General features: G+C 35.8%; 2 protein-coding genes and 1 pseudogene across 5 annotated transcripts; 2 read left to right on the top strand and 1 right to left on the bottom strand.

Moving 5' to 3' along the window:
• The first annotated feature begins 2,978 nt into the window (after positions 1-2,978).
• Positions 2,979-5,608, top strand: LOC148198237 (uncharacterized). Its single transcript, XM_088115731.1, has 5 exons — positions 2,979-3,563; positions 3,655-3,880; positions 3,956-4,403; positions 4,518-4,875; positions 4,958-5,608. The coding sequence occupies exons 1-5, from the start codon at positions 2,979-2,981 to the stop codon at positions 5,606-5,608; spliced, it is 2,268 nt and encodes a 755-aa protein (XP_087971857.1).
• A 375-nt stretch (positions 5,609-5,983) lies between these two features.
• Positions 5,984-6,994, top strand: LOC148198236 (uncharacterized; annotated as a pseudogene).
• Positions 6,995-8,438: 1,444 nt separating this feature from the next.
• Positions 8,439-25,709, bottom strand: LOC124845494 (DNA polymerase I B, chloroplastic/mitochondrial-like). Of its 4 annotated transcripts, none has more exons than XM_088116031.1 (12): positions 25,343-25,709; positions 18,437-19,223; positions 18,000-18,191; positions 16,790-17,469; positions 15,055-15,505; positions 14,650-14,745; positions 12,094-12,186; positions 11,824-12,018; positions 11,222-11,314; positions 10,904-11,116; positions 9,830-9,919; positions 8,439-9,134 (listed from the first exon to the last, which is right to left on the bottom strand). In XM_088116031.1, exons 1-12 carry the CDS (start codon positions 25,453-25,455, stop codon positions 8,946-8,948), a joined length of 3,192 nt encoding a protein of 1,063 aa, XP_087972157.1. In that variant the 5' UTR covers positions 25,456-25,709; the 3' UTR covers positions 8,439-8,945. The 4 variants fall into 4 exon arrangements, with proteins under 4 accessions (XP_087972157.1, XP_087972158.1, XP_087972159.1 ...); XM_088116032.1 differs by having other exon boundaries at positions 15,055-15,493; XM_088116033.1 differs by having other exon boundaries at positions 8,441-9,107; positions 25,343-25,708.
• Between the last annotated feature and the right edge of the window lie 1,942 nt (positions 25,710-27,651).

The raw sequence follows: 27,651 nt of genomic DNA, 5'->3' as shown, positions 1-27,651 counted from the left end.
TGCATATGAGCACAACTTATCACCCCGAATCAAATGGACAAACATAGCTGTTGAATAGAACCGTGGAAACTTACTTGAGATGTTTAAGTTCTGAGCAACCTAAGAACTGGAATAATTTTATACCCTGAGCAGAATACTGGTACAACACCAGTTTCCGAGGTTAAACTAAATGTACTCCTTTAAGATAGTGTATGGAAGACCCCCTCCATCCCTAGCCCGTTTTTGTACCAAGGGAGACAGTCGTAGAGATAGTGGCAGAAGAGTTTATGAGTAGGGATCAGGCTCTCAAAAAACTACATTATCACCTATTAAGAGCTCAGGAATAAATGATAAAATTTGCCAACAAAAGACGCAAACCTTCTAAGATAAAGGTGGGGGAATTAGGTGTATTTAAAGATTCGGCCTCATAGACAAGTATACATGCCAACCATATTACACCTAAAGTTGTAAGCTAGATATTATGGTCCCTTCAAGGTGTTTCGACGAGAGGGACCTGTTGCTTTCAGATTACAGCTGCTCAACACAACACACATCTATCCAATCTTTCATGTGTCTCAATTAAAGATGGTTATGGGAACTCAACAAGTGGAGAAAGAGTTGCTAGAGGAATTGGAGGGGAGAACAACATTTGGTTCCCTCACAAGGTGCTACAAAGGAGGAAAAATCAACAATAAGGAGAACTAGTACAGTAAGTTCTCATTGAGTGGCAAGAAGGGGGATCAGAGACAACTACTTGGAAGGTTAAGGCCACCATATAGGATCAATTCTTAGATTTTAACCTTGAGGACAAGGTTATTCAAACCGTGGTGTGTAATGATAAGACTATGAAGGTCTATGTTAGAAAAAAGGGAGTTAAAACCAGGACATAAGTTGTGGGGGTTTAGGGTTGTTACCTAAGGGGAAAACTATACCGGAGGGTGTCTTTTAGGCTGTGTTCGCATGAACAGAATTTACTGTTCATGCGAATTACAGGGCGATGAATTGAACGTGAGGTGGTGTTCGTTTGAGAGGATTGGCGAGGAAAAGCGCGGACCGATTTGCGGGATACATCCAATTTTCATCACCCGCGGAAGTGAGAAGATTTGCGGTGATTTTACGTAAAATGTCCATTGTGCCCCGTAACTTCATGTTAAATTCCAGTGCATCCTATCAATTCCCCCCAAGTGCACCAGATAACCGATTATGGTGAAGGATAACCGATTACAAGGTGAAGGGTATATATTAAACAAATAGAAAACAGTGAAGACTCTGCTTTACCACTGTGCATACACGAGAAAGGTTTGGGTTGGCGTGGGGGCGTGGACACTGAAATATTCCTGAGCTACGACTAGCTGGTGATACGGTGCTTGAAACAGCCATTGAACAGGAAAGATTCCTGCATCCACACAGTGAAAGTCAGGATAAGTGCCATTGACCTGTTGGTGGGAATTCATATGTGGTTGGTTGGGGGTAGTTCATGTTATTTATTGAGTGGTAAGAAGGTTACTAAATTGCTTGCTAGTGTTGCTAGTGTTGCTAGTGTTGTACGCTGTGTGCGAAGAGAGAGTGCTCCGCTGTGTAAGCTCAGACCAGGAAGAGAAGAACGTTTTGCTGAGACGAAGAAGAGAAAGTGCTTAGGTTAGTAACATACGAAAATGGTTTATCCAAGCACATATTGTTGGTTTTGTTTTGTAGGGTTGTAGAGGAGGAGGAAGAAGGAGGTTGTGCGTGTTGGTGGAATGCAACAGGTGGTTGTTGAAGATGAAGAAAGGGGATGGGCGTCTTTGACAAGATGATGAACAGTGGATGATGCAGCCGTAACCGGTTACAGGTTTGGCTTTGCGGTTACACTAATGTGAAAGAAAGTGTGCATAGTTGTAATCGGTTACGAGGGTTGTAACTGATTACACTGCTTCCTGGAAATGGCTGTTTTGGTTAAAGCTGGTAGTTCAAACCTCAAGACCTGGCTGGAGAGCCGTGGTTGTGGATGGGTTATTAGCCCCAACGCTATGGGGATGTTCTCAAGCAGTGTATGATCCGTGGTTGAGGGGGCATATCATAAAGGGTTAGGCAGTTTCAGTAAGGGTATGGAGACCTACTCCAGCAAGAAGACAGGGGGCGGCCATGGTTCCCAGAGACCAAAAACTTACATAACGAGGACCTCAACCATTTGTGGATGCAATGAAACATGATAAAGTGGTGTGTCTTGGTGAGTGGAGGGCACCGGAGCTGCTGCAATGCATGGAAGAGAGTTGAGTTTGGATTTGGTTGTTGCGCGAAGTGGGAGACAGACGTAAGTGCATGGTGGGTGAAAGACGATGAACTCTAACGGTCTGTTTTTGATGCAGGTGTTGACTGTGGTTGGACGTTGTGTGATCGTGGTGGACGCGTGAAGTTTGTGGATATTGGGTAAGGTTAATCTAACATTCTAAGTTCACTTCAGTGATGTGCAAGCCCAGAAATGTGGGGTTCTTAACTAATATAGGAATATGATTATACTTGTAGGTTTTAATGCAATTTACCATCTAAGGTAAAATTGGTTGTTTGATTTGAAGATAATTCCCTGTGCCACTCATTTCTGGAAGTCTCTTGCTGAAACCATATTGAAGTGTGCATAAAGGTGTTGAAGGTCTTCAAGAGGTAAGTGTTTTACATGATTTTTGATGTAATATATATATATGGAAATGATTGAATCAGTGGTGGTTATGTGTACATGTTCAACTTTGAATGTATTCATAAAAAATATGACATGAACATTTATATTTTCAGTGTTATTTAATATATGAATGTGTTAAGTTTTGAAAGCTGGATATGATTTGGAATATGTATATGTATTTAGTAAAAAAGATGTATGACAAGTTGACGTTGTGTGATGGTATTTATTCTTGTTTATTTTTAATGATTATTTGAATGTATTAATTTATATATGAATTATCTTTAATGAATATTGTAATGCATGATTTTGATTGTAGTATGTGTAATTGTTTAAGGAAATATAGATGGAAGAATATATAGATTTGTCATATTTGGACCGCGAAGATGTAGATGATGATGTGGTTGGTATAGACTTCAATATTATCGCAATGATACGTCAACACTTACAAATAACCACGTCATTGGCGGCAATAACAATGTTATGCATTGTTGGACACGCATTGAGTATATTGAATATGTACTCCAGTGATTCCAGTAGTGTAAGCAATTACCTACCTGATAGAGACCGTCGTAGGGAGCAGTTAATGTCATATCTTGTGCATACTAATCGGTGCCGCGATATTATTCGGATGGGTCCAGAAGGATTTATTAATCTTTGTGAGAGAGTCAGATCAACTGGGTTAGTTAAGGACGCCATTCGGTCGACAGTGGAGGAACAAGTTGCTGAATTTCTTCATATAATTGGTCATAATGTTAAGAATCGTAGTGTGGCCTTTTTCTTTCATCGATCAGGTTCGACGGTTAGCAAACACTTTCACAATGTGTTGGAGGCTATCTTAACTTTAGAATCAGAATTTCTAATTCAATCATCAGGAAATGAGGTTCATCCACATGTGTTGAACAACAATCGATTTTATCCGTACTTTAAGGTAGTTATTTGATTACATCTGTTAATGTTATTTTAAGAAAGGATGATAACAAATTCTGAGTCATATGATGAGTTCATAATTTTATGTTTAGGATTGTTTAGGGGCCATTGACGGTACTCATGTTAGGGTAAGGGTTCCAACGTCTAAAGCTCCGAGATTTCGAGGAAGAAAAGATTGGCCAACACAAAATGTGTTTGCGGCTTGTGATTTTGACATGAAATTCACATACGTTCTTGCTGGATGGGAAGGCACTGCATCGGATTCAAGAATTCTAAAAAATGCTCTTGATCGAGATGATCCGTTGGTTATCCCCAAAGGTCAGTGTCTAAACAATCCATGTGCATGAAGTTATTTAGTAGTGACTAATTACCTTTGTATGTGCAAAGTTGTAGGAAAATACTACCTCGGTGATGCAGGATTCATGTTGAAAAGCACAATTTTGACTCCATATAGAGGCGTAAGATATCACCTTAAAGAATATACACGCAGAGGACCACAAAATGCACGGGAGTTGTTTAATCATCGCCATTCAGCGTTGAGAAATGTAATTGAAAGAACATTTGGTGTGTTGAAAAAAAGATTCCCTATCATTGGAAGTGGCACTGAACCACACTATGGATTGGAGACGATGACGAATATAATACTAGCGTGCTGTATATTACACAACTTCCTTCGGGGCGTGGATCATGATGACTCATTACTCAATGAAGTTGATAACGAGTTGAATGAAAGGGAACAACATGATGTTTCATCATCTCAAGTTAGAGAAGAGGACCATAGGATTGGTAGTAGTATTAAGGATTCTATAGCCGATCACATGTGGCGAGATTACCAAGCATCGTAGTTATTGTATTTTATTGTACTGTACTTTCATATTGTTTATTATGTGTATGACAACAACATTATATTAAGGATGTTTAATGTTAACTTCTTACATATTTCTTGACTCATTAGGTATAAAATGAATAGAGGTAAGGCAGCCGCCATTCAGTCCTCTGGTCCTACTAGAGAGTTCATGAAGTGGACAGAGGACATGGACGCACGTCTACTACTCAGTATGATTAAGGAATCACGAATCGGTAATAGGGTTGACGGAAGCTGGACAACCCAAGCATATAGTAACATAGTTGAGCATCTTCATAGCGCTGGGTATGTCGCAGTTACAAAAAATAATGTTAAAAATCGTCAGAAAGTATTGAAAGATAAATGGCGTGAGGTACATGACTTGTTTTCTGGATTGAGTGGATTTGCGTGGAATCCGGTAAGTATGACATTTCATGCTGAGGACGAAGTCTGGCTTGACCTTATTCAGGTATTTATAAAAATACTTACTTCTTGTGGATCCTTATTATACATATACTGAAGCAATGTGTTTATTCTGTTTGTTGTTGCAGTCGCGGCCAAATGCGGCAAAGTGGAGAGTTAATAGTATAAAACACTACGATTTAATGGTCGAGTTATGGGCAGCTGATCGAGCGACTGGGAGTGGTGTTCGGACTGCTCGTCAAGCTCGAAGACAGCGAGTTGGTCCTCATGTCACTGTTGATTTGAATCAAAATATTGAGTACATTCCAGAACAGCCTCAGTGGACAGGGTATAGAGACCCAACTCCACCATCACCTCCTCCATCTGTGCCTTTCGTCCCATCTGGTGGGACTTCATCGTCACGAGGGTCGAAAAGGAAGGCATCAATGGTCGATTCTATTGATTCTCAATTTGATAAGTTGACCACTAGTCTGGATGGGTTTGCAAATGTCTTAAGCTCATCAAATGTTCATTTTGGTGTCATCTCTGATGCAGTCGTGCGTCAAGTGTCAGCAATGGAAGACAGAAATAAAATACTCCGTCGCAACCCGAATTACACATATACAGAGGCGGACATTTATGAAATGTTAACTTGTATGAACATTGCTGACGAGAATTTGCTGGACCAATGTTACGATTTCTTGTGTGGAAACCCCACATGTACAAAGAGGTTGATGGGACTGCCACCACATAAGCGATGGAATAAATTATTAAAAATGATATCGGGCGGTGACTGTTAGGAATCTTCATATCAGACTTACTTCTATTAGTATTAAATTGAATTGTGTATCAGTAATTTAGTTAGGAATTATTATATTTCTGTGGTCGATGTCATTTTGTAGTTCTGTTAATGCTTACGATGTATGACATTTGTTCTTAAGTGTGGTTATGCATTGTTATTATGAAATATAAGTAATATCTTATTTCTGTACTTTGTTCTTATTTTAATGAAATGATATGTTGAAGAAATTATCAGATGGCCTCATCATCAACAAAAAGGGGAAGAAAAACCCGTAAGGGAAAAGAAACTGTCACTGAGGCAGAAGATGCACCCCTTGTAAGACCATCTGCACAGGACCAATTAGATCAGCGTCGTTTTTTCACACAGTCATCAAATGGAAAACTATGCAGCTGATTTCTGTACAAGGACTATAGTTCCTCCCAAGATAATGAATTATGATTCATTTACCGGTTCAGGGTTATTTTTCCAGCAGCATCTTCTATTTCAAGGGTTGAGCCAATTTCTTACATTACAAGGACCCTACTATCCGGATCTAATAAAGGTCTTTTATTCAAATCTGAAGATATCATCAAATGGATATATGCTGAGTGAGGTAAACAAGAGAAAAATTAGATTCAAACCTACTGATTGGTTGAATGTAACCAACTTGAAGTACGACGGTCAGAAATTGTGTTATTCAAATCTCCCACAGGACTTTCCATATGACCGCGACATGGCATTAGCTACTATGATCATACCAGATTTGCAGGGTGGTTAAGGTGTTTTAACGGTTGGTTGTTTGAATATCAATGATAGGCTTCTGCATTACATTATTGTGCATATGTTGACTCCACGACCAGAGAATTTTGCTAGGTTATTGCATGAAGATATTTTTATGATATGGGTGCTTAAAAATAATATAGCAATCAATTGGCCTCATCACATCATGCAGCATATGCTTAAATGCAAGGCCAGTGACACACCCATCCCATACGGTGTCCTTATCACACAGATCATGCTATATTGTGGAGTTCACGTCGATGCCGATGCCAGCACTCATATAGGGTCCCGACATCACTTTTCTATCAATTCTTTGAAGAGGATGAAAATTATTAATGTCAACGGTGTTTGGCAACACGATCTGGATGATGATGAAGAAGAAGACCAAGCAGACCCTCATCACCACACTATGCAGCCTCCTCCACCTCTATCTAATGCTAACATGATCACTCAAATGTGGGAAGGAGTACAAGACTTGAGACAAAGAATGCAGGGTATGGAACAAATGCAGGTGCGGGTTCAACGTATTGAAGATAACTTGGCAAACCTTTCCCTAGACATGAACCGCCAATTTGCTCACCTCAATCAAAATGTGAACTCGATTCTTGACCATTTAGATGATTAAGTTCATTACATTTCCGATAATGTATTACATGACTTTAACATATATAAGTTTCTTTGTATGTGACTTTCAAAAATTACATTATATATTAATGTTATTGTCCTTGACACGAGCATTGGTAGTTTAATTAATTCTGTACTTTGTTGTCTGCAAATTAGATGGACTCTCGAATCATTGATGAAGTGCAAAAACAAATTAATTTATCAACAAGACTGTCTGCTGTTCTTGAACGACATACACAGGCCATGGAGCGTCGAATCACCCTGGTAAATGTTAGGATTCAATCATCTAATCCAACTACAGAACAAATTCAAAACTTGTTACGGACTATGAACATTGAAGACCATGATTTAATCAGGCAGTGCTTCGATTTTTTATCTTCGCATCCATCTCATACAAGACGTTTAATAGGGATGCCGATACAATATCGTTTCAATGCATTGCAACGATACATTGCTGAATCAACGTCATGATGAACGCATAAAAGGATATTTCTATGTCGGATTTTTAAATTTTTTATTTTAGGTCATGTAATATTATACCTTGCTACTTAATTGTGGTTGTTTGATTAATGTTAATCATTCTCACTTCAATGATTTATAAATTGATATCACTTCGTACTAAATTATATTACAATTTTAAATGACATTTTAAAATACAATCATTTTACTACATTGTAACTTTTCTAATTTTTAAGCATTAATTTTAACAATTATTTCTAATTTCTTCCTTTTCATAAACATTTATACAATTAAATATAACAATAGAAAATTACATTTTATAATACTTTTATAACTAGGGACAATTTGGTCATCTTCATTTTCTACCAATTAAACTTATTTTTAAAATCTATCACATCAATCAAATCCTACACTAATTCTCATAAACTTTACTTCCAAATCCACTCTCAATTACCCACAAATCCACTCAAAAAAACAACTCAAAAATTACCCTCAAATCCACACAAATCCATTCAAATCATCTCCCCCAAATCCCCTCAAGTGAACACACCCTTAGAGGGAATGATTATTTTTGTAATTGAGAGAGCTAGACAGGAACTATGACATCATGTGTGAAGGGAAGCATTATCCCTTGATTGTATTCAAACACCGCAATTGTTAGTAATAAAGTTGTTTTTCCTGTGCTGAGTCTGAGTCACTGGAGTTCTTTGGATCAAATGAGAACTTTAAGAACCTTCTTAGCTTCTTGTTGTCACCGAGAAACCTATCATAATCTTTTCAACTTCATTATATCTTCATAAAAATTTGGGTGAAAAGAATTAAATTTCTTTAAAACCCTTGGGTGATCGAAACATTACGAACAAATTCTATATGACTTTTATTATTAAGCAAGATTTTCGTAAACAAAAACAAAATTAAGTTAAAGAGTTAAACTAAGGATTTAGGAACAAAAATAAAACCACCCTAAAAATCCTATATCAAAATTTTTACCTGAACACTTGTTTCTGCATGATGTAAATGAAATAGAAATTTCGCAAATTTTGTTTTTTTATATACAATATACAAATGATACAGTTGCACAAAGCCATTATGCCATAATGTTACATGATGTATACAAATGATACACCAATTACTCTTTAACAGATAGCATAAGCAGACAAATTGCTAACACCATGGTTTTTCCACTTAGTTTCTTCCTTCAAAGACACAATTGCTATGCACAGCAAAACATCAGTATGGAATTACTCTTTCCAGAACATCAAGAACCTCGATAGAAATGAAGGAGGATAAACTCAAGGGCAATTCCTTTGCCATGGAAAAAGAAGCACAAAAGTAGCAGCCTCTTCTGTTTTACAGTTACCAAAAGGAAGAATCATGTTGCCAAGAAAACAACTCTTCCTGATCCAACCATGTATGGCCTTTGTATGAAATCAAGGGTGCAAAATTACCCCACCACACCAGGTCATCACCGTTCATGTTGTATGACCAGCCATCTATTTTGCAGCGTACCAGTTTTGAGCACACTTGGCATCGACGGAGAGGCCAACCTTGAGAAAATTCTTGCCATTAAAGGGTTTTTCCATGCACTCGACAACTATGGCCTTAGCAACCTCGGCTGACTCTGTTGGTCCTTCCAATATGACTTCATCATGAACCTGATTTTCCGTAGCCAAAACTCTTAGCTAACATTAAGAGTTGAAACATCATAAAGGAATGGAGTGATAAAGGGCAACACAGATATGAAAGTAATACAAAGATGATGTCATGAGAAGTTAAAGGAGAAAATGGAGCATTAAGAGATGTATTAGTTAAGCAATCTTAAGCATCCATGGTTAGGAAGTTCAATGCTCATGACATTCAAATATTAAAGATCAGAAAATGAGGAATTGAAGAGAGTGCCAAAATGGAAAAATGTCAAAGCAACCAATGTATAAACTGGAATATTATGAAAAGTGGAAAATAGTAGAAGGCAAGGAAAATACATCAATCAAGATGCCACGATTATGCTTATTTGAAAAGAATAATTTGTATAGCTTTTCTATCAACAGCCAGTTGCTTAAGCAGACTACTTGGAGCATTTTGCTTCACCATTCAAAGATTGGAATAATGAATTTTAATGAAATTGAATAGGTAAAGTATCAAAGAGTTTGGTTCGGTAATACATCCAACAGTAACACAAACAGACACTATTTCATTGATCAATAGAAATTATGTTTCAGAGTTAATGTACTCTTTCACTGATACTTGTCTGTGCCCTATTCTCTCAAAAGTGAATAAATATATTATTGAAAGCAAACCTGTGTGAACATACTTAAATGAAACTTGACAAAAAGTGAGCACAAATAAAAAGCAGAAAATTCTTGACAAAAATATTAACCTGTAGAAGTAACTTCCATCCAAGCTCCTTCAACTTCTTATTTTTGGATATTTGTAACATGGCACACATAGCAACATCAGCTGCACTACCCTGTAATATTTGACAAATCAGAAGAGCCAAAAAAAGAAAGGCATGAAGGTGGAGATGGATCAAAACTCATGGATTAAAAATAATATACATCTATTTGCAATAGAAAAACACCATCAATACTCTCCTAAGCTGTTTAGAAACATGGAGGCTTACTTTTAAAGAAGCCACTCAGTGAAACTCTACACACACACTGATAGGATATAATATGATAGGTTATAATGGATAATAGGTGCAGGACAGAGGAAACAGTTAAGAATTAATTGTTAGTTGGTTAGTTGGTTGGGAGGAGCCTTTGTAAGAAGGCAGGAAGGTCTTGTGTGAGGGTAGCTTTGGATATTCAGTGTATTTGACAGGAGGTTGTTCCTGTGGAGGGAGAGTGCTCTCTTGGGGAAAGATTGTAAACACTTCATCCTTTGATTACAGAAGCAATATACATACATATTCTTTCTTTTGTGTGTGAGTGGGTACTGTGAGGAGTGAAAGATTGGTTTCTTGACTAAAGAAACCTATCACACACACACACCGATGACATGTCTGGTGAGAATATTGTTTATTACATTTACTTTATACATGGAAACCTTTTCTTTAATATAATAGACAAATAGCTGACAAGAATAATGAAATCTGATAAGAAATTAAGAACAATGCAGTTAGCCTTTCATATGATTTTATTCACAGATTTATATAAATTATCATTTTAATATAAACTTTGACTTGTGATGTTTTCACAAGCCTAATGTAACGCACCATTCACTGTGGTTCTTAGAGGGAAAAAGGTTAAAGGTTCCAAGAGATATGAATGTAACTGATTATATAGTAAACCCCTCCAGTAAGAACAAGTCACCTTTTTTATATGGTAGGACTGCTATCAACTAATTGGTACAGTCTACATTTACTATATGTAACCATCAAAGTTGAGAATAGTGACATACAGAAAGGGAGTGTTGCAGACTATTGTATAAAAGTATATGAAAGATCAAGGACCTGGACTGGTGTATTGATAGCAGCTCGCTCAATATGACCTCTATGGTAGCTATGATCTGGGTCTATCTTTGGAAACCTCCGGGCTCGCCCTAGCAATGTGTGCACCCGTTGAAATTCACAGGCTTCTTTTTTACGTTCTTCTTGCCATTTCAACACTTCTTTTCTGTCATTGTACCAAAGGTCAACTGTTCTCCTAGCCTCTTTCACAGAAACCTGAGAGAAAAATATATGTAACTTTGTTTGGACAACCAAATCAATAATGAAGGGGACTTGTAAACTATTTAAGCCCTTCACAATAAGTTACAGAATTGAAGGTACCTTCCAATCCCTTGATAGCCCGATTGCAGTCTTTCCATACGCAATTGAGAAGTTAAGCATTTTGGCTTTTCTTCTTTCTGAAGCAAAGGCATCCTGAAATGAAAAAGAAACGTAATAGATAAATGCTTTTTAAACCATCACGCTGGCAGACCTAAACACTATTAAAGTGAAAGACACTAACACCCATGAGTACAAAATGCTTTTTATTTATGAGATACAGTTCCGATATATTTCCGACAGGTACCTAATCCAAATGTTTTCTGATAAAGAACTTAAATTTATCTATTTAAGTACATACTCCTATATGTTATCCTGTATTTCTTTAAAGGTTTATTTTTCAAGTTACTTGAGGGTCACTCTTAATTGGTTCCATTCCCTAAAGATAAATTACTTAGAACATAAATGAAGACAGAAAATAGCCTTTAAATTTAGCACGTCTTAATTGTATCATGTGTTCAATGCAAACAAAGAATACTCATAACTGAAATACAATGAGCTACAATATAATGAGACATACCAAACTAACAAAATACTTTTGGGTATCTAACATCAAGGCTACTACTGGTTATGGTCTACATTAAATAGATCAGAAGACAATATACCTTCAGGAGAGGAACTGGGGGTTTGTCTTCACCAGGCTGAGGATTCCACTCAAGAAGCACTTCCTTTCTCTCAACTGCTTCACGAATATATGGGTACATATTCATTGCAGTTCTTGAATGAAAATCTCCACCAGCTTCAAAGGCTTCCAACATGCTCTTACAACCAGCAAGATGTGCAAGAATCCTAAGTTCCAACTGCAACAGTACGCAACTCAATCAACAGAATGAAATTTCTAGTAACTAGTTCAATTAGATAAGTAAATTGCGAACCTGTCCATAATCAGCAACTATAAGAGAATTCCCTGGAGCAGCTACGAATGCTTGACGGATTTTGTACCGGTCCTTTTCCAAAGCAGGTTGGTTCTAGTTTATGAAATATATATGTTAGATTAAATTGAAAGATTTAAAATCCAATGATTTATCTACAGTATACAATACCCATGCTTGAATTTCAAAGTTCAACTTAAAAAATCAATTAGATTCACAATTATTGTAAGTTGTTAATGTACATGAAAACTCAATTTACTTAGTTTGATTCTTCTTTTTCAAAAATATTTTCAGTGTATAAAACCATTTATATATCTCCACCTGACAGTTTAAACTTTTAAGATGAATCATGACATGGTATTACCTCATACTTATCCATAACACTTATAACTCTGATACCACTCTTTAAACATAAACAAAATGATTTTATTCACCAAATAAAGAGAAATACACATCTTACTGTTCTCAAAAGGTAAAACTGTCATCTGAACAAAATCTTTACAACCAAAAAGATTTACTTTGTGAAAATATTAAAACTAACTAATGAAATTGCTCCCAAAACTATCCCCATAACTCTCATCTTTACATCGCATCTTCCTTAGCACTCCGTACTATCATATGCTCTCATAATAAATCACAATCATCGCAGATAGAAACCACGACCACATAACATAAGGATGAGCTAACACATAATCCACTATCACAAATTATCCATATAACAACCACAACTTCACACACAATGTCAATCGTTGTCTCGCCTCAAGATCTCTAACTCGCAAAGTCACTAGTTCCCATAGTACACCCACTACCTAACACAAAGCTGCTAGCTCACACAGAGCTATTGGATATCCTGCTTATGTGAAACTACAAACCCTTACTCTCTTAGAGTTTCAATTAATTGCTCACATAGAACTATCTACTATTTGCTCAAGCATAGCTCCCAACCACTTGCTTCGTAGAGCGAGCCAGATATCTCAACCCACACAGGATTACCAGTTGTACCACTCATAGAGATTATTAGCCATTTGCTCACACAAAGCTAAACTCCTCACTGCTTACACAGAGACTTACAGAGAGAGTCCACTCCCCACTACTCACTAAGAGACTTATGGGCAGAGTCCTCGATGCCCATTTCCTACTGCTCATACAGATTATCAGTCATTCGCTCACAAAGAGCTAAACTCCTTATGAACATTCCCCACTGCTCACATATAAACTTACAAGCGAACTCCTTGAAGTCCATTCCCCACTGCTCAACGAGACCTCCTCCTCGCCCAACAAAAATGTCCCATGTGAGCTCTCTAGATTTTTCAGAAACCCTTTTCTCTCTACAAGAGTTTCACTTGTGCAATGAATAAGTCACAAATTTGCTCAGCAAGAATTACCTCTACCCAGCAAAACAAAATTTCCTACTGCTAAGATTCAAACTCAAGGCCTTTCGCTTACCAAACGAGCACTCTAATCAATTGAGCTACCACTCCATTTGTTTATTTTCCTAATTATAATATTTTTCTAGGGTCTTAGTTTAAACTTTTAAGATGAATCATGACATGGTATTAGGGCCTCATGACCAAGTGGTCTAGAATTGGAAGCCTGCCACTCCCATGCTTCTAACAAAATATTGAGTTTCAGCATAAGTAGGCTTGTGCATTTTTCATACTTCAAGCCCAAATGGGACTTGTGTGAGAGATAACGTTTACAAGACCATTTATGTGTTTTCACTCAATGGGTTTGTTAGATATATTATCTTTATTTTATATTTATCTTTTATCTTTAATTAGTTTGTTATTATTTCTTATTTGTATTTTAAGCTTAGTCCATATTTCTTCTATTATAAATAAAGGACTCTGTGTATATTGAACGCAAGGGAGATTAATCTCATATATAGTTTTTAGTATATTCAACTGGGTTAAAGCTTTGGAATAATTTATTCATAACAAAATACAGAAAAAACAAATTAATGTACAGTCCACAGGAAGTATAAAAGAATTTTTACTAAAATAAGAGAGGTCATGAACTAAACTTACAGCAAACAGGAAAACATTGGCATATGTTTTTATTACTAGGCTTAAAGTAACAGTTTTTGCATATCACTAGTAATAGATAGCCGTTATTGTCAATAATGAGTTGTTCTATTACTACAGTAAGAATTTAACATTGTCAAGAACCAACTGTTCTAAAAGCTTAAACTATTAGGTGAGGATTTATATTTAACTTGGCTTGTCATATTACGTTCTTTGAGCTTGAAGCATGGAATATGTACAGGTGTACCATGTACCTGGTGCTTAAAAATAAAAATTGTTTGAAGAAGAATGGAAGCAACAATAATCAAACTAACTACTTCGTCATAAAGGCTTTTATATCATATCAAGGACCAACTCTCCTAAATGCACAAGTTATTAAGTGAAGCCACATAAATGGCTTCATATCTTATAAACATAAAAGGATAGAATTATACCATCGTCAATAAATAAATATATACATATATGAAGGATTGAAAACAATAGCACTTTAAAAATTAAAGTAAACCAAGAGCGAAGTCTTGAAAATTATAAAAACCTGCAGATTTGGCCTTCTTGCTGATAAGCGTCCAGTCTCTGTGTTGATATTTATGGAACAATGAATACGATCATCTTTTCCTGATATATTATGACCCTGCCAATGAGAACAGATTAAACTAACATATACACACATAACCTACAAACTTGAATGTATACACAACCTTTAATATACCAACAACACCCTCTTAGGTTAATGCAAGCATTGGATTAATCAAGTGATCTCAAATTCCATCCTCTCCTTCCTCCAGCACACAAACAAAAACTAGCTTACTACTTATATTGCACTATCAACCCTATTGATGCCAATCCCGCTGGGTAAGCTGAGTTTATAGGGTAACATGAAAATCAATAAACAAACCAGACAAGGGATATTCAAAATAAAAAATTTAAAAAGGAATATCACCTGCAGGGGAAGGATGAAGTTAGATATCAAAGAATCGATTGAACAGACTTCACATAAAGCAGCAATGGCATGACAAGCCTCTTTCCCTTCTTCCTCTGTTGGAAAACAAGAAAGAGCTGTTCCGTAGACCGATTTGTCTATTTCTTCAGGTAAATCTTCACTTTGAGAGGGATTTCCATCTTCAACATCAAGATCCACATCACAAGCCTCATTGAAGTCATATTCAGCAGAAACTTTGCCAGCCAGGACTTTTAAAGCATCACCACTAACTGAGGGCCGACCACTTGGTGTGTATATCTCAACATTCAGGTTGTATCCAATGCTAGTCAACTTAATATCACGAAATTTTGTAGGAGCTTTCTTGCCTTCTGCAATCACTTTATTAACATTGGGAATTTTGAAAATCTGCTCAGTTGGAATTACATCATTATGGTTTTTCCTGTAATGAATACTGTAGCAAGTGAAAATGAAAGCTTTACTTTATCTATATACTTCAACAACTTCATCAAAACCAGTGGAGAAAAATGTTTGTATATTGAATCATAACTTTATCCCCCTTAATGAGCTCAGCTAGAGAAAAAGAAATATCAAAGAATGCGGTAACAGTCATGGATACATTGTGTTAGAAGTGGACTTTAAGCCTAACTCAATCCCACAAAACCGGCTTGTAGGGTGAGGTTTCCACCCACTTATAAATTATGAATTAGTCTTATCTCTAGTCGATGTGGGACTTCCAACACACCCCCCTCACACCGAGGTATATATATCTCGAGTGTGGGATTAGACATTTTTAATGGGTGATCCGATAGCAGCCCGATAGCGGGTGGAACAATATGCCCAGCAAACAACAAATTATCGCTAGGATAGGCTCTAACCATGGCTCTGATATCATGTTAGAAGTGGACTTTAAGCCTAACTCAACCCCACAAAACCGGCTTGTAGGATGAGGTTTGCACCCACTTATAAACTATGAATTGGTCTTATCTCTAGTCGATGTGGGACTTTCAACACATTGTACTAAGGACCTTCATATATACAAAGAAAATAGATCTATAACTCTAGTGTACAGATCAAGGTCAGCCACTTTATGATTGACACTGAATAAAATATCATATTCTTCAAAAATGAAAAACCTGAAAAATTCTAAGTGCTGACATTATACAGAGCAAGATGGTATTGATAAAAATATCTTGAAACAGTAAAACTCAAACTTCAAAACTTTTTTTCCCTCTGGAATAGAGAATACAACAAAATGATAAGACAAGCACATATCCAGAACATTGACAAGTATATAGTTAAATTAGACTTTACAGTGTATATTGTTTCAAGAGAAAAAGAAATATCATACAGCCATTTATTGCCCTAACTAGAAATAAAGAAGCTAGTTAACATAATTCATAAAATATGATCAAGTTATTAAAACAAAACAAACAAGAGTCTCAGTATAATACCAAACAGGTCTTTCCCCAAAAATCAACTACCACATATATGCAGTTAGTATTAACAGGAGCCTTCATGTAGCAACCAATTTGTTTAAGAGAAAAAGCATGCTTGATAAACTATAATGATATCAACATAATGAATATCTCTAGTATTTTTACAAAGCATATTTCAGTATAGTTCAGATTGCATGATATCATTCACCAAAGAAAATATTGTATATCAATTTCTACTTCAAAACCATCAATTTTTTAAGATAGAAACATGCTCCGCGCAAGATTTAAATGATGAGCACCTGTTAATGGTGCCACCAAAGAGAAGTACTCGCAATTGTGCATCACTTCCAACATTCATATACTTGGCATCAGGACAATATCTAGATGCCCATTTTCGGAATCTATTAACAGCTGCCTCTTGCTCTGCTTTGGCCACGTCTTCTATGCCTTTAAGATATAACCGATCAACTAACATTCCCTCTGATTCCATTTTGACTAGAAGCTCACCAAATGGCTGCCAATATTCCTGATAGAAATCATACATGTTTTTGTGTAAAACAGGTAGACTATCAAGATTCCAAGGCATGTCTGAAAGATGACCTTTTAGGCTCTCATAAAGCTTTAGAGTGCTTCTAGCATCTAAGACAGAGTAACATATCCAAGGTATTCGCTCATCTCTCTGCAGCACATCAACAGGAACAATGGTAGTCATTTTACCCTCAGATCCATCTATCTTCACCTTTTTCTGGCCAAATATAGTTGTCATGGACACCTTACCAATCAAATCCTTTTCATGGTCCAGCTTAGCCCTAGCCATTACCTCTCTGTCACCTGTAAGTCCTTCAAGAGAATAACCACCAACCCAGCGCCTGGATGAATCCCACAGCCGTGCCATGTGCATTGTATCAGCATGAAATCCAGAAACCTTAAATCCATAGTTTTGTATAACATGACAGTCAAAGCTATAGTTATGCCAGACCTACAGAATGCACCAATGACTTCGTTACTTCAAAATTTATTTTGAATCCCATATCACTAACCCAAAAGTAATATGGAGCCATTTTGAATTTATGAAGCTTAAATGCACCTGTATAACCTTTTAAAAACTAATTTATACGAAATAGTCTTTTAAAGCTTTTTCTGGAAGCTACTGTTTTGAATTTCAGAAAAAAGCATTTCAGCTGCATTTTTTAATACTGTAAGAATAAATGATTTTGAAAGTGAAATGCTTTCACTTTTTCTTTAAATAGAATTAATTTTGGTGTTTCACCTATCAAACTGTTCAAAAAATTCCTGCATTTACACTTCAAAAGAGATTCTCTTCTACCATTCAAACAAAATCAATTATTCTAAACTTTTATAATATTATTCCCAAACACAAATCAATTTTTTAATATCAATTCTTCAAAAATTAATTTTTATAAAATATAGGCTAAGCAGGCCTTGAAAGGTGCAATGTCAATGATAGGATTTAAAACATAAAAAGGGTCCGCAATAAGAGAAGGTTACCTTTTTGATGGATGAATCTTGAAAAAACTCAGCAAACTTATTAAAGATCTCTTTACCTCCACCGTCAAGTACATCTACCCAAATACATGACTTTCCACCTCCAAAATCAGCTTCTGGACCCGAATAAATACTGAAGCATATTATCTCCCCATGATCTACAGGTGTTTCTTGTTTGACATCTATCTTGGCCACCTTTGACGACATTAAAAGTTGGTATATTACATTTCAACATTTATGAAATATCCATGATGAGATTCATACTAATACATTAGCTAATATGCACTCAATTGAAGAAATGGCTTAAGAATACAATATATCACTTCAATGAGTATGATTTATAAAGGACAAATTCACTGAACTTGACAAGAATCCAGATATGAACACTGCTGCAATCAAGGAAAAACCATAATATACGCTAAAAAAGACAAGAGCTGTACCTCAGTATCACATGCATGAATAAGATGCCTGTAATTTACTGTAAGCATCTTAGCAACTTCCTCAGCAAGAGAAATATTATTAACAACCAATATGTCTTCATAGATACTACAAAGTCTGCCTCGAAGTTTTAATTGTTCAGAACTACGTGCCTTTTTAACAGATGTTGCATTGGCTTCATACTTTGCAATTGTCTCCAAATTGCATTTGTCTTCAACTTTATCAACCTTCTCCTTAAGGATCTTTGATGGAGGTACCTTTAACAGAGTGTCCACCCTTTTGGTGTCAAGCAACTCTTTTGAGTTCTTTAATTTAGAATGTTTAACAGAAGGCAAGGCAGGTTCATCAAGATCCTGCTGCACATGAGTGTGCTTCACATTACTAGAAACAGCCTGTTCCTGACCAGTGGAAGTAACTGCATTCCGCGCAACCCTGTTATTCTGCAAGTGCATTTCGTTTTTACTTATAGATAATTTATAACATTCCTCAACCCAGATTTGGGTACCAAGGTTCGTGGGAAATCCAGTTAATCCCATAATCTTAACCTGACTATTAGAGGGATGTAAAGGAACCAACTCTTCTTCACATCTCCTTTCCTCCAACATGCCATATGACATGTCAGAAAATTTCTTAACTGAAATATGTACAGGAGATTTATGGCTATACTCCACGTCCTTAAATTTATTCAACCCAAAAGGTGTTCTCTTTAGGCAGGAATAACCTTTTCTGAAAGACAATGCACTATGTCGAATGATATTGTTGGCAATCAGAATTGATTGGATTTTTCTTCTGCAAGTCATATCATGCACAGAAAATTAAAAGAAAAAAATAAAAGGAACCAATCAAAGGAATATAAAGGCATATTTAGATTTTCAGTTTAATATGAAGAAGAAACAGCATGAGAACATTCAAGAAAAAGACCCCACAGGTGTGAGCTAAAACAATGCATATTTTGACTTCTGAAATGTCACAATTAATATTAGAAAATTTCCATTTTCCTGTATATCATATGTGGCAACGTACTCCACATTTGCATATAGTTAATCCCAGGATCATATGCAGTTGCCAGCTTTTATGTGAGATTGTAACAAACCAGGAAGGTTCAAAAACCTTTCCATTATGGAAGTCAACAACTAACACAAACAATATCATATGCAGTTGCCAGCTTTTATGTGAGATTGTGTATCAAACAAGGAAGGTACAAGAATCTTTCCACTATAGAAGTCAACAACTAACACGAACAATTTTAGCTTAGTCTTTGTTTGATCCGTAATGCAAGACATATTATTCCAAATAAAAAAGTGTAGAGAAGAGAAAACAATTTGAAGTCCATAGAACCTTGATATCAGTTACCCTTTACGATTTAGACCTTACCATTCACTTTTTAGTAACTTGCCGTTCAAGGATGGATTCTTCATTTTAATTTTAACTTTTTAGTCACTGGTTGAAAGCTTAGCAACTAAAACATTTGAAAACTGTGAACAGAAGATCGATAATAATAATTTTGTAAGTTTGTACTCTCTGTTATTTAATTAATGAATGATAATACAAACTTATAGCATGAAAAAAAAAACCGAAATAAAACCAACCCACTAATTTCACACAGGAAACGTGGGTTGAAAATAACTACTGAGCTAAAAAATAGCTATATCCCTAAAAATTAGCTCTATCCCTAAATGCTTGGGTCAGTAACTGACCTTTTATTTAAAAACTAGAAACTGCAATTTAAAACACAATAAATATTTACCAACATTCCCTCCCTTAAACTAAATATTGAAGAACAATTTAGTTTACTTCAGATGCTTCAATCACACCTAACATGCTCCTGAGTTTTAAGAATTGCTCTAGCTTTAAAGGCTTAGTCATTATATCCGCTATCTGATTCTGTGTGCTGCAATGACTTAGTTCAACGCTTCCATCTTTAACAAGATTTCTTAGGAAGTGAAACCTTATATCTATATGTTTATTTCTACCATGGAGGACTGGATTTTTGGACAATTGGATAGCTGAATTATTATCACATAAAACCAGAACTTTATTCTGATTTTTTAAACCGAGAGTCTCCATAATTCTCTTAATCCAAATACTTTGACAAGCACAGGAAGCAGCTGCTATGTACTCAGCTTCAGTTGTAGATAATGTTACCACTGGTTGTTTTTTTGATGACCAAGAAACAACTCCAGACCCTAGAAAAAATACAAATCCAGATGTACTCTTCCTATCATCAACATCTCCTGCAAAGTCACTGTCTGTATAGCCTATTATGTTAGTACTCTCCCCTTTCTTGTAGTAAATTCCAAATTCTGTAGTGCCTTTTAAATATCTTAGTATTCTTTTAGCAGCTAGCCAATGATTCTCTGTAGGATTAGTCATAAATCTGCTAATTAGACTTACTCCATACATTAGATCTGGTCTTGTAGCAGTCAAGTATATGAGACTTCCAACCACTTGTTTGAATAGAGTAGCATCCACTTTGGTTCCTGCTTGATTTCTTAACAGTTTTGTTCCTGGTACAATAGGATTCTTCACTGCATTGCACTCCTTCATACCAAACCTTGATAATACATCTTGAACATATTTCCTTTGACACATAAAAATTCCATGTGTATGCTGCAGAATTTCTATTCCAAGGAAATATCTCATTCTTCCTAAATTTAACATAACAAATTCTGACATCATTGAATTTCTAAAATCATCACACATGCTCTCATTATTTCCAGTGTATATTAAATCATCTACATATAAGCTCACAATTAAAATGTTACCTCCCTTTGATTTTGTAAACAATGTGTGTTCACAAAAACACCTTTCAAAACCATTACTCATGAAGTATGTCTCTATCTTGTTGTACCATGCTCTTGGTGCTTGTTTGAGTCCATAAAGAGCCTTTCGTAACTTGTATACCTTGCCTTCTTCACCTTTTTTCACAAAACCAGCGGGTTGCTGCACAAATATTTCCTCCTTGAGATCCCCATGCAAAAATGCACTCTTCACATCTAACTGAAAAATAGTCCAACCATATTGAGCTGCTGTTGAAAGAATGATGCGTATGGTATCCATCTTGGCCACTGGTGCAAATACTTCTGTGTAGTCTACTCCATATTGTTGTGCATACCCCTTAGCCACCAACCTAGCTTTGAATTTGTCAATTTCTCCATTTTCTTTGAGTTTGGTTTTAAATATCCATTTGACTCCAATTGGCTTGACTCCTGTTGGCAGATCTATTAAATCCCATGTTTTGTTCTTTTCTATGGCCTCCATCTCTCTCTCCATTGCATTTCTCCAAGTTTTGCTTTTGACAGCTTCTTCAAATGTCACTGCTATCACCACCATTGCTTCTTCACTATCTTCATCTGAGAGGCCTTCTCCCTTTTCATAATCAATCATCCAAACTGGTTCTCTTCTACATCTTCTAACCCTCTCTTCAACTGAAGTATCAATCTGTGGAAGATGAGACTCATTTTGATCAATGTTAATTTCAATATTACCTTCATTTAAATTTTGTACTGCCTGCTGCCTTGAAGAATTTGCTCCATTCTGTTCAGTTTGCTCCTCGGTGTCACTATCCTGTGTTGTATTTTCACCCAAATCCAAAACAGTTTGTTGACTGTTTTTATCATGTTGCTTCCAATCCCAACCTTTTTCTTCTTCAAATATAACATCTCTACTGATAATGATCTTTTGACTGACTGGGTCAAACAATCTATAAGCCTTGGACTCATCACTCACTCCAAGAAGAACACATCTTTTACTCTTTTCATCCAACTTAACTCGCTGCTGATCTGGTGTATGTACATGAGCTATACACCCAAATACTCGAAAATAAGCAACAGAAGGCTTTATTCCACTCCAAGCCTCCTCAGGAGTTTTATCTTGTACTGCAATTGTGGGGCTTCTATTAAGAATATGAATACACCATCTTGTTGCCTCTGGCCAGAATATTTTAGGAACACGTCTTCCTATAAGCATTGACCGAACCATATTCATGATAGTTCTGTTTTTTCTTTCAGCAACTCCATTTTGCTGAGGAGTATAAGCTGCTGTCAACTGCCATTGTATGCCTTGATTCTTGCAAAAATCATCAAAAATCTTAGAATTGAATTCACCTCCTCTATCTGTCCGTAAGCAAAGAATGTTTTCTCCAGCTTCCTTTTCCACCATTGATTTGAAACTTTTAAACAAAGAAAAAGTTTCTGCCTTCTCACTTAAAAAATACACCCAAGTCTTACGGGACATATCATCAATAAAACTTAGGAAGTATTTTTTATTGCTGCTAGATGAAGGTTGAATAGGACCGCATAGATCTGCATGAACTAGCTGCAATTTTTCTGATGCTCTCCATAAGCTCCTCTTTGACATAGCATTTCGATGTTGTTTTCCAGCAAGGCAGTGTGTACACAAATCTTGAGGTGTAGTGATAGATGGCAGCCCATTCACCATTTGTTTTGAAACAAGAAATTTTAAGCCATCATAGCTTAAATGTCCCATTCGGTTGTGCCACAGTTGAGAATTCTGTTCTACAGTGGCCTGAAAACATGTAGTATTTGTTGAAGTCACAGTAGCTGTAAGCACAAACATTCTGTTACTGCTCATGTTAACCTCCATAATTTGCCCTCTTTCAGGATGTACAATAGTGCACTTGTTGTATTGGATATTTATAGACAATCCCTTCTCTTGAAGTTGTCCTAAACTCAATAAATTATTTTTGAGTTCAGGAACATAATAGACATTTGATATCATGTATGGGACATTACTCACCACCAACCGTACACTTCCTTTCCCCATCATAGCAATGCGTGTATCATTGCCTAGCTTTACTTTGTGTCGGAAGTCTTCATCTAATTGTGTGAACCAATTTTTGTTACCACTCATGTGGTTACTGCATCCAGAGTCTAAAAACCACTCATTGTTCTTCCCCTCCTTAAACTCTACGGATGCCATTAACAAGAGCTCATCCTCTTGTTCCATCTTGTCGTCAACTTCAGCATAATTTGCCTTCTTCTCCCACTGAGGACATTCATACTGAAAGTGTCCTAGTTTATGACATTTGAAGCATTCAACTTCTGCTTTGTTGAATGATTGTCTTCCTCTACCTCTTCCTCGGAAGAAACCTCTTCCTCTTCCTCTTCCTCTGCCTCTCTCACTTTTCTCATATGTTACTGCCTGCATAACCTACTCTTCATCTACAGTCAACATCATTCGTCGTTCATGAACGAGGAGACTACTTTGAAGTTCATCAATTGTCATGGCTTCCATGTTGTTGGATTCTTCAATAGAACATACTACATAATTAAATTTCATAGTCATTGACCGCAAAATTTTTGCAGTAATAACATTTTCTTGCATATTTTCACCGCATGCTTTCATGCTCTTAGCAATCTTCAAAGTTCGGGCAAAGTATGAATTCACAGATTCTCCATCCTTCATTTGTAGGAGCTCAAAATCTTTCCGTAGAGCTTGCAGTTGTGCACGTTTTACCCGGGTTGATCCTTGAAATTTCTGCTTCATTGAATCCCATATATCTTTGGATGTTTCATCATTGAGAATAGTGTCCAGAATTTCTCTATCAATTGCTTGATATAGATAATTCTTTATCTGCATGTCCTTCAACTTTTGCTCCTCCATTAGTTTAGTTTCAGCTTCTGTTACATTGGTAGAAACATCCGTAACACCATGTTCCACCAAATACCAAAACTCCTTAGACCTAAGAAAATTTTCCATCAATTTTGCCCAATGATCGTAGTGGCCATCAAATTTGGGAATTGATGGCTGCACATACTTGTTTAAATCTGCCATGCTTCAACTTTTCTAATGACTTTCTCTTAGTGTTTGCACTCTGTTAGTGTTTACTCTCACTCTAGGTTTACTCACACCCAATATGCAGTCAGACTTTTCTGGTTCAGGCCCCTGTGAAGGAGCTCTGATACCAAATGTGAACAGAAGATCGATAATAATAATTTTGTAAGTCTGTACTCTCTGTTATTTAATTAATGAATGATAATACAAACTTATAGCATGAAAAAAAAAAACTGAAATAAAACCAACCCACTGATTTCACGCAGAAAACGTGGGTTGAAAATGACTACTGAGCTAAAAAATAGCTATATCCCTAAAAATTAACTCTATCCCTAAATGCTTGGGTCAGTAACTGACCTTTTATTTAAAAACTAGAAACTGCAATTTAAAACACAATAAATATTTACCAACAAAAACTAATATCAAGACACAAGCAACCGTGAGTGAAATTTATATGGTGACCCCCCCTTTTTCTGGTGTGCAGTGCAAAATCTGCATAACCCTGACGAGTTGCCAATTTTACGTTTAATTTTGTTCAAATCTGTATACCATTTAAAGTGGAAACCATGTTCAAGCACTGGCAATACCAGAACTATCCATAAACTGAACATTCACCTTAATAGAAAACCTCCTAACAGATCATGACCAAAATGCTTCAGAGGCCATCTTCTGAACACACACAGACACTCAAATAAACTCCACAAAACCCTTTCTCAATCAAATCAAACTTCTCCTACACCTTTAATCAATACCTCCCCCACCCCGCTTATCACTTCAGAAAAACCCGTAGAAACTAGAGACTCCACAAAACGCCATAAACAATGAACAAAACCATACTAAACAATTCAAACTTAATCCCCTGAAATGCAATATTCCCTATATCAAATGTTCAAACACAAAGAAAAACAAACCATGAAAACACAATAGAGTTCAGCTGAACAGTACTCCAGTACTCCATAATAGAAAGGCAAATTCTCCAAAACAATCTAACAAAGCAACCAAAAAAAGAAAAAACACTGCTCACATACCAACAACAAACAACATAACACCACCACAAAGACAAAAGTGACACCCAATGGAGAAAAAGTTAAAAACTTTGAAGGAAAAGCAACCTGGGGTGTGGTGATTGAGAGGGAGCCAAGAGGGACAGTGAAGAGAGAGCAGCACGGAAGTGGCGGGAACAAGAGGGGCAATATAAAGGGGTGGTCTGAGAAGAGAACCCCATGGTGGCAATCACACCCACAAGCCTCCCCAGCTTTGAGCCTTTTTGTTGGGGCAGTGGCAAAATGGTAAATAAGAGTCTCAGGGCCTTATTTGAGTTGGAAGAACACAAGTGAGTCTGTGAATGAACAAGAGTTTATATGGGAAAAGAGGGCGAAAAGGGTGCAAGTGAGTGAGAAAGAGAAAGAGAAAGAGAGAGCCCATAAACCCTGAAGCTTTGAAAATTCATGCAAGTGCAGAACAGAGAATGATGGAAAAAAAAATAAGGGAAATATCGTTGGAAAGGGGTCTTTTATGTTGTTTTTTTTATTGGGGAATTATGCAGAAACTACGTTCGGTTCGGGTTAGGTTACTAAAGTGCCTGCTGCTGACTACTAAATATTTTGTCTCGTTCCTAAGATTTATTTATTTGATAGGAATCAACAATATCTCATAATGAAAAATTAGGAACTAAAAATCATTTAAGGAATTAATTTTAAACTTATTTCGTAGGTATATATATATATATATATATAATCTAAAGTAATATACTTCCTTTTTATTAAATATACATATAGTTTATTGTTATAAAATTTAAAATATTTAATTAATAATTTGATCTCTACTTATATTTATATTTTTTTGTTTCTATTTATATTTTTTTTTTATTTTTTTACTCAATTAAATTCCTATATTTTTAATAAAGTTAATTTGGTCTTATTTGTTATTAAAGTTAGATAATTAGATTAGTGAAAAACATAACATGAAACAAAGTTACATTTTTTTTCTTCTTCTTTTTCTATGACTCTCCTCTTATTTGTTTTAGAAAATGAATTTGTGACAATGAATTTGAAGACAAATAAAAGTAAAAATGAAATTATTTGGATTAAGAGAAATATAGTGATAAATGAATAAATTTGAGATAAAAGTTTATAAAAATTATTGAGTTATATGATGAGTTTGATAAATTAAAAAATTTATTTAATTGATAAAAATGGTAGACTACTTTTTATCTTTGATCATAAAAATAATTTAAAATAAATTATAATTAATATAAATTATATTAGAATGAAATGTGAGTTATTATTTTAAAAAGAATTATATTAAATTAAAATAATAGTAGAAAATAAATTGAAACAAAATATTTGTGATTAATTTAAATAAGATTAACTAATAAATTTACTCTTCAACTCTATATATATATATATATATATATATATATATATATATATATATATATATATAACTCAATAGAACAAATTTAAGTCAATATATCCTATTCATTTAGTTATTCACACAACATAAATCCTTTAAATCAAATATTTCATTCAAATGCTCAAAATCAACGTGTTCTGATCCTAAGTTTGTTGAGTGATGATGTTAAGGTCAATCACTCCTCATTCAAGGTATTGTCTGTTTTGGAGTGTGAAGCTCCGTTACAGTTTTATTCTTAAAAAGTGTCTCAAATGGTGGAAGGAAGAATAAGTATTTAAACTATCTTTGGTCTCGACTTCTAAGCGATGTGAGACTAATGGATATGATAGGAACAAAAGCCCCCTTAGTCGAGGTATAAGGGGAAGGAGGGTTCATCCCTAATAGAGGGCTTAAAGGACCGATGATTTGTCTTAGAACCTTGTTATCAACCTCACTGTGTGTGTCAATGTTATGATCCCAAGTCTGTTGAGTTACATCATTAGGGTCAACCACCCCTCATTCGAAGAATTTTCTGCTTTGGGGTTTGTGCTCTTTCACGGTTTGGTCCTTAAAAGGAACCAGTGAAAGGAGAAATGAGTATTTAAATTGTCTAAGGTCTCAACTTTTAAGTAATGTGGAACTATTGTGTGATAGGAAGAAATCAAGCCCACAAATGCAACACACCAGCCTACCTAAGAGGGTAACATAAGGTAAACCCACACAAGTGGCACTTTTCCCTACCTAGACGATAACATTAAGTTAGCCCGCACAAGCGGCACAGCCTACCTAATTTGATAAGTAAAACTTGCTTAGATAAGCAACATTAGATCCTTCCTGAGTTAATAATTCAAAGTGCCCAAGACAACATCCATAGTTAAAGACTGTTAAAGACAAAATCGTCTATATGTTCAAAAGCTCTCATGTTTTGAAGTTTAATCAAATAACATTGAAACGGGATAATAATCAAAAAATAACCTAGGGTGAAAACACAAGACTTAGAGCCTGAACCCCAAACATAGAAAACTTA

The sequence above is a fragment of the Vigna umbellata genome, chromosome 5 (genome assembly GCF_029865625.1).
Source record: "Vigna umbellata cultivar VRB3 chromosome 5, Vumbellata_1.0, whole genome shotgun sequence".
NCBI lineage: Eukaryota > Viridiplantae > Streptophyta > Magnoliopsida > Fabales > Fabaceae > Vigna > Vigna umbellata.
Note: the sequence above shows the minus strand (reverse complement) of the source record. Positions and strands in the feature narration are given on the sequence as shown.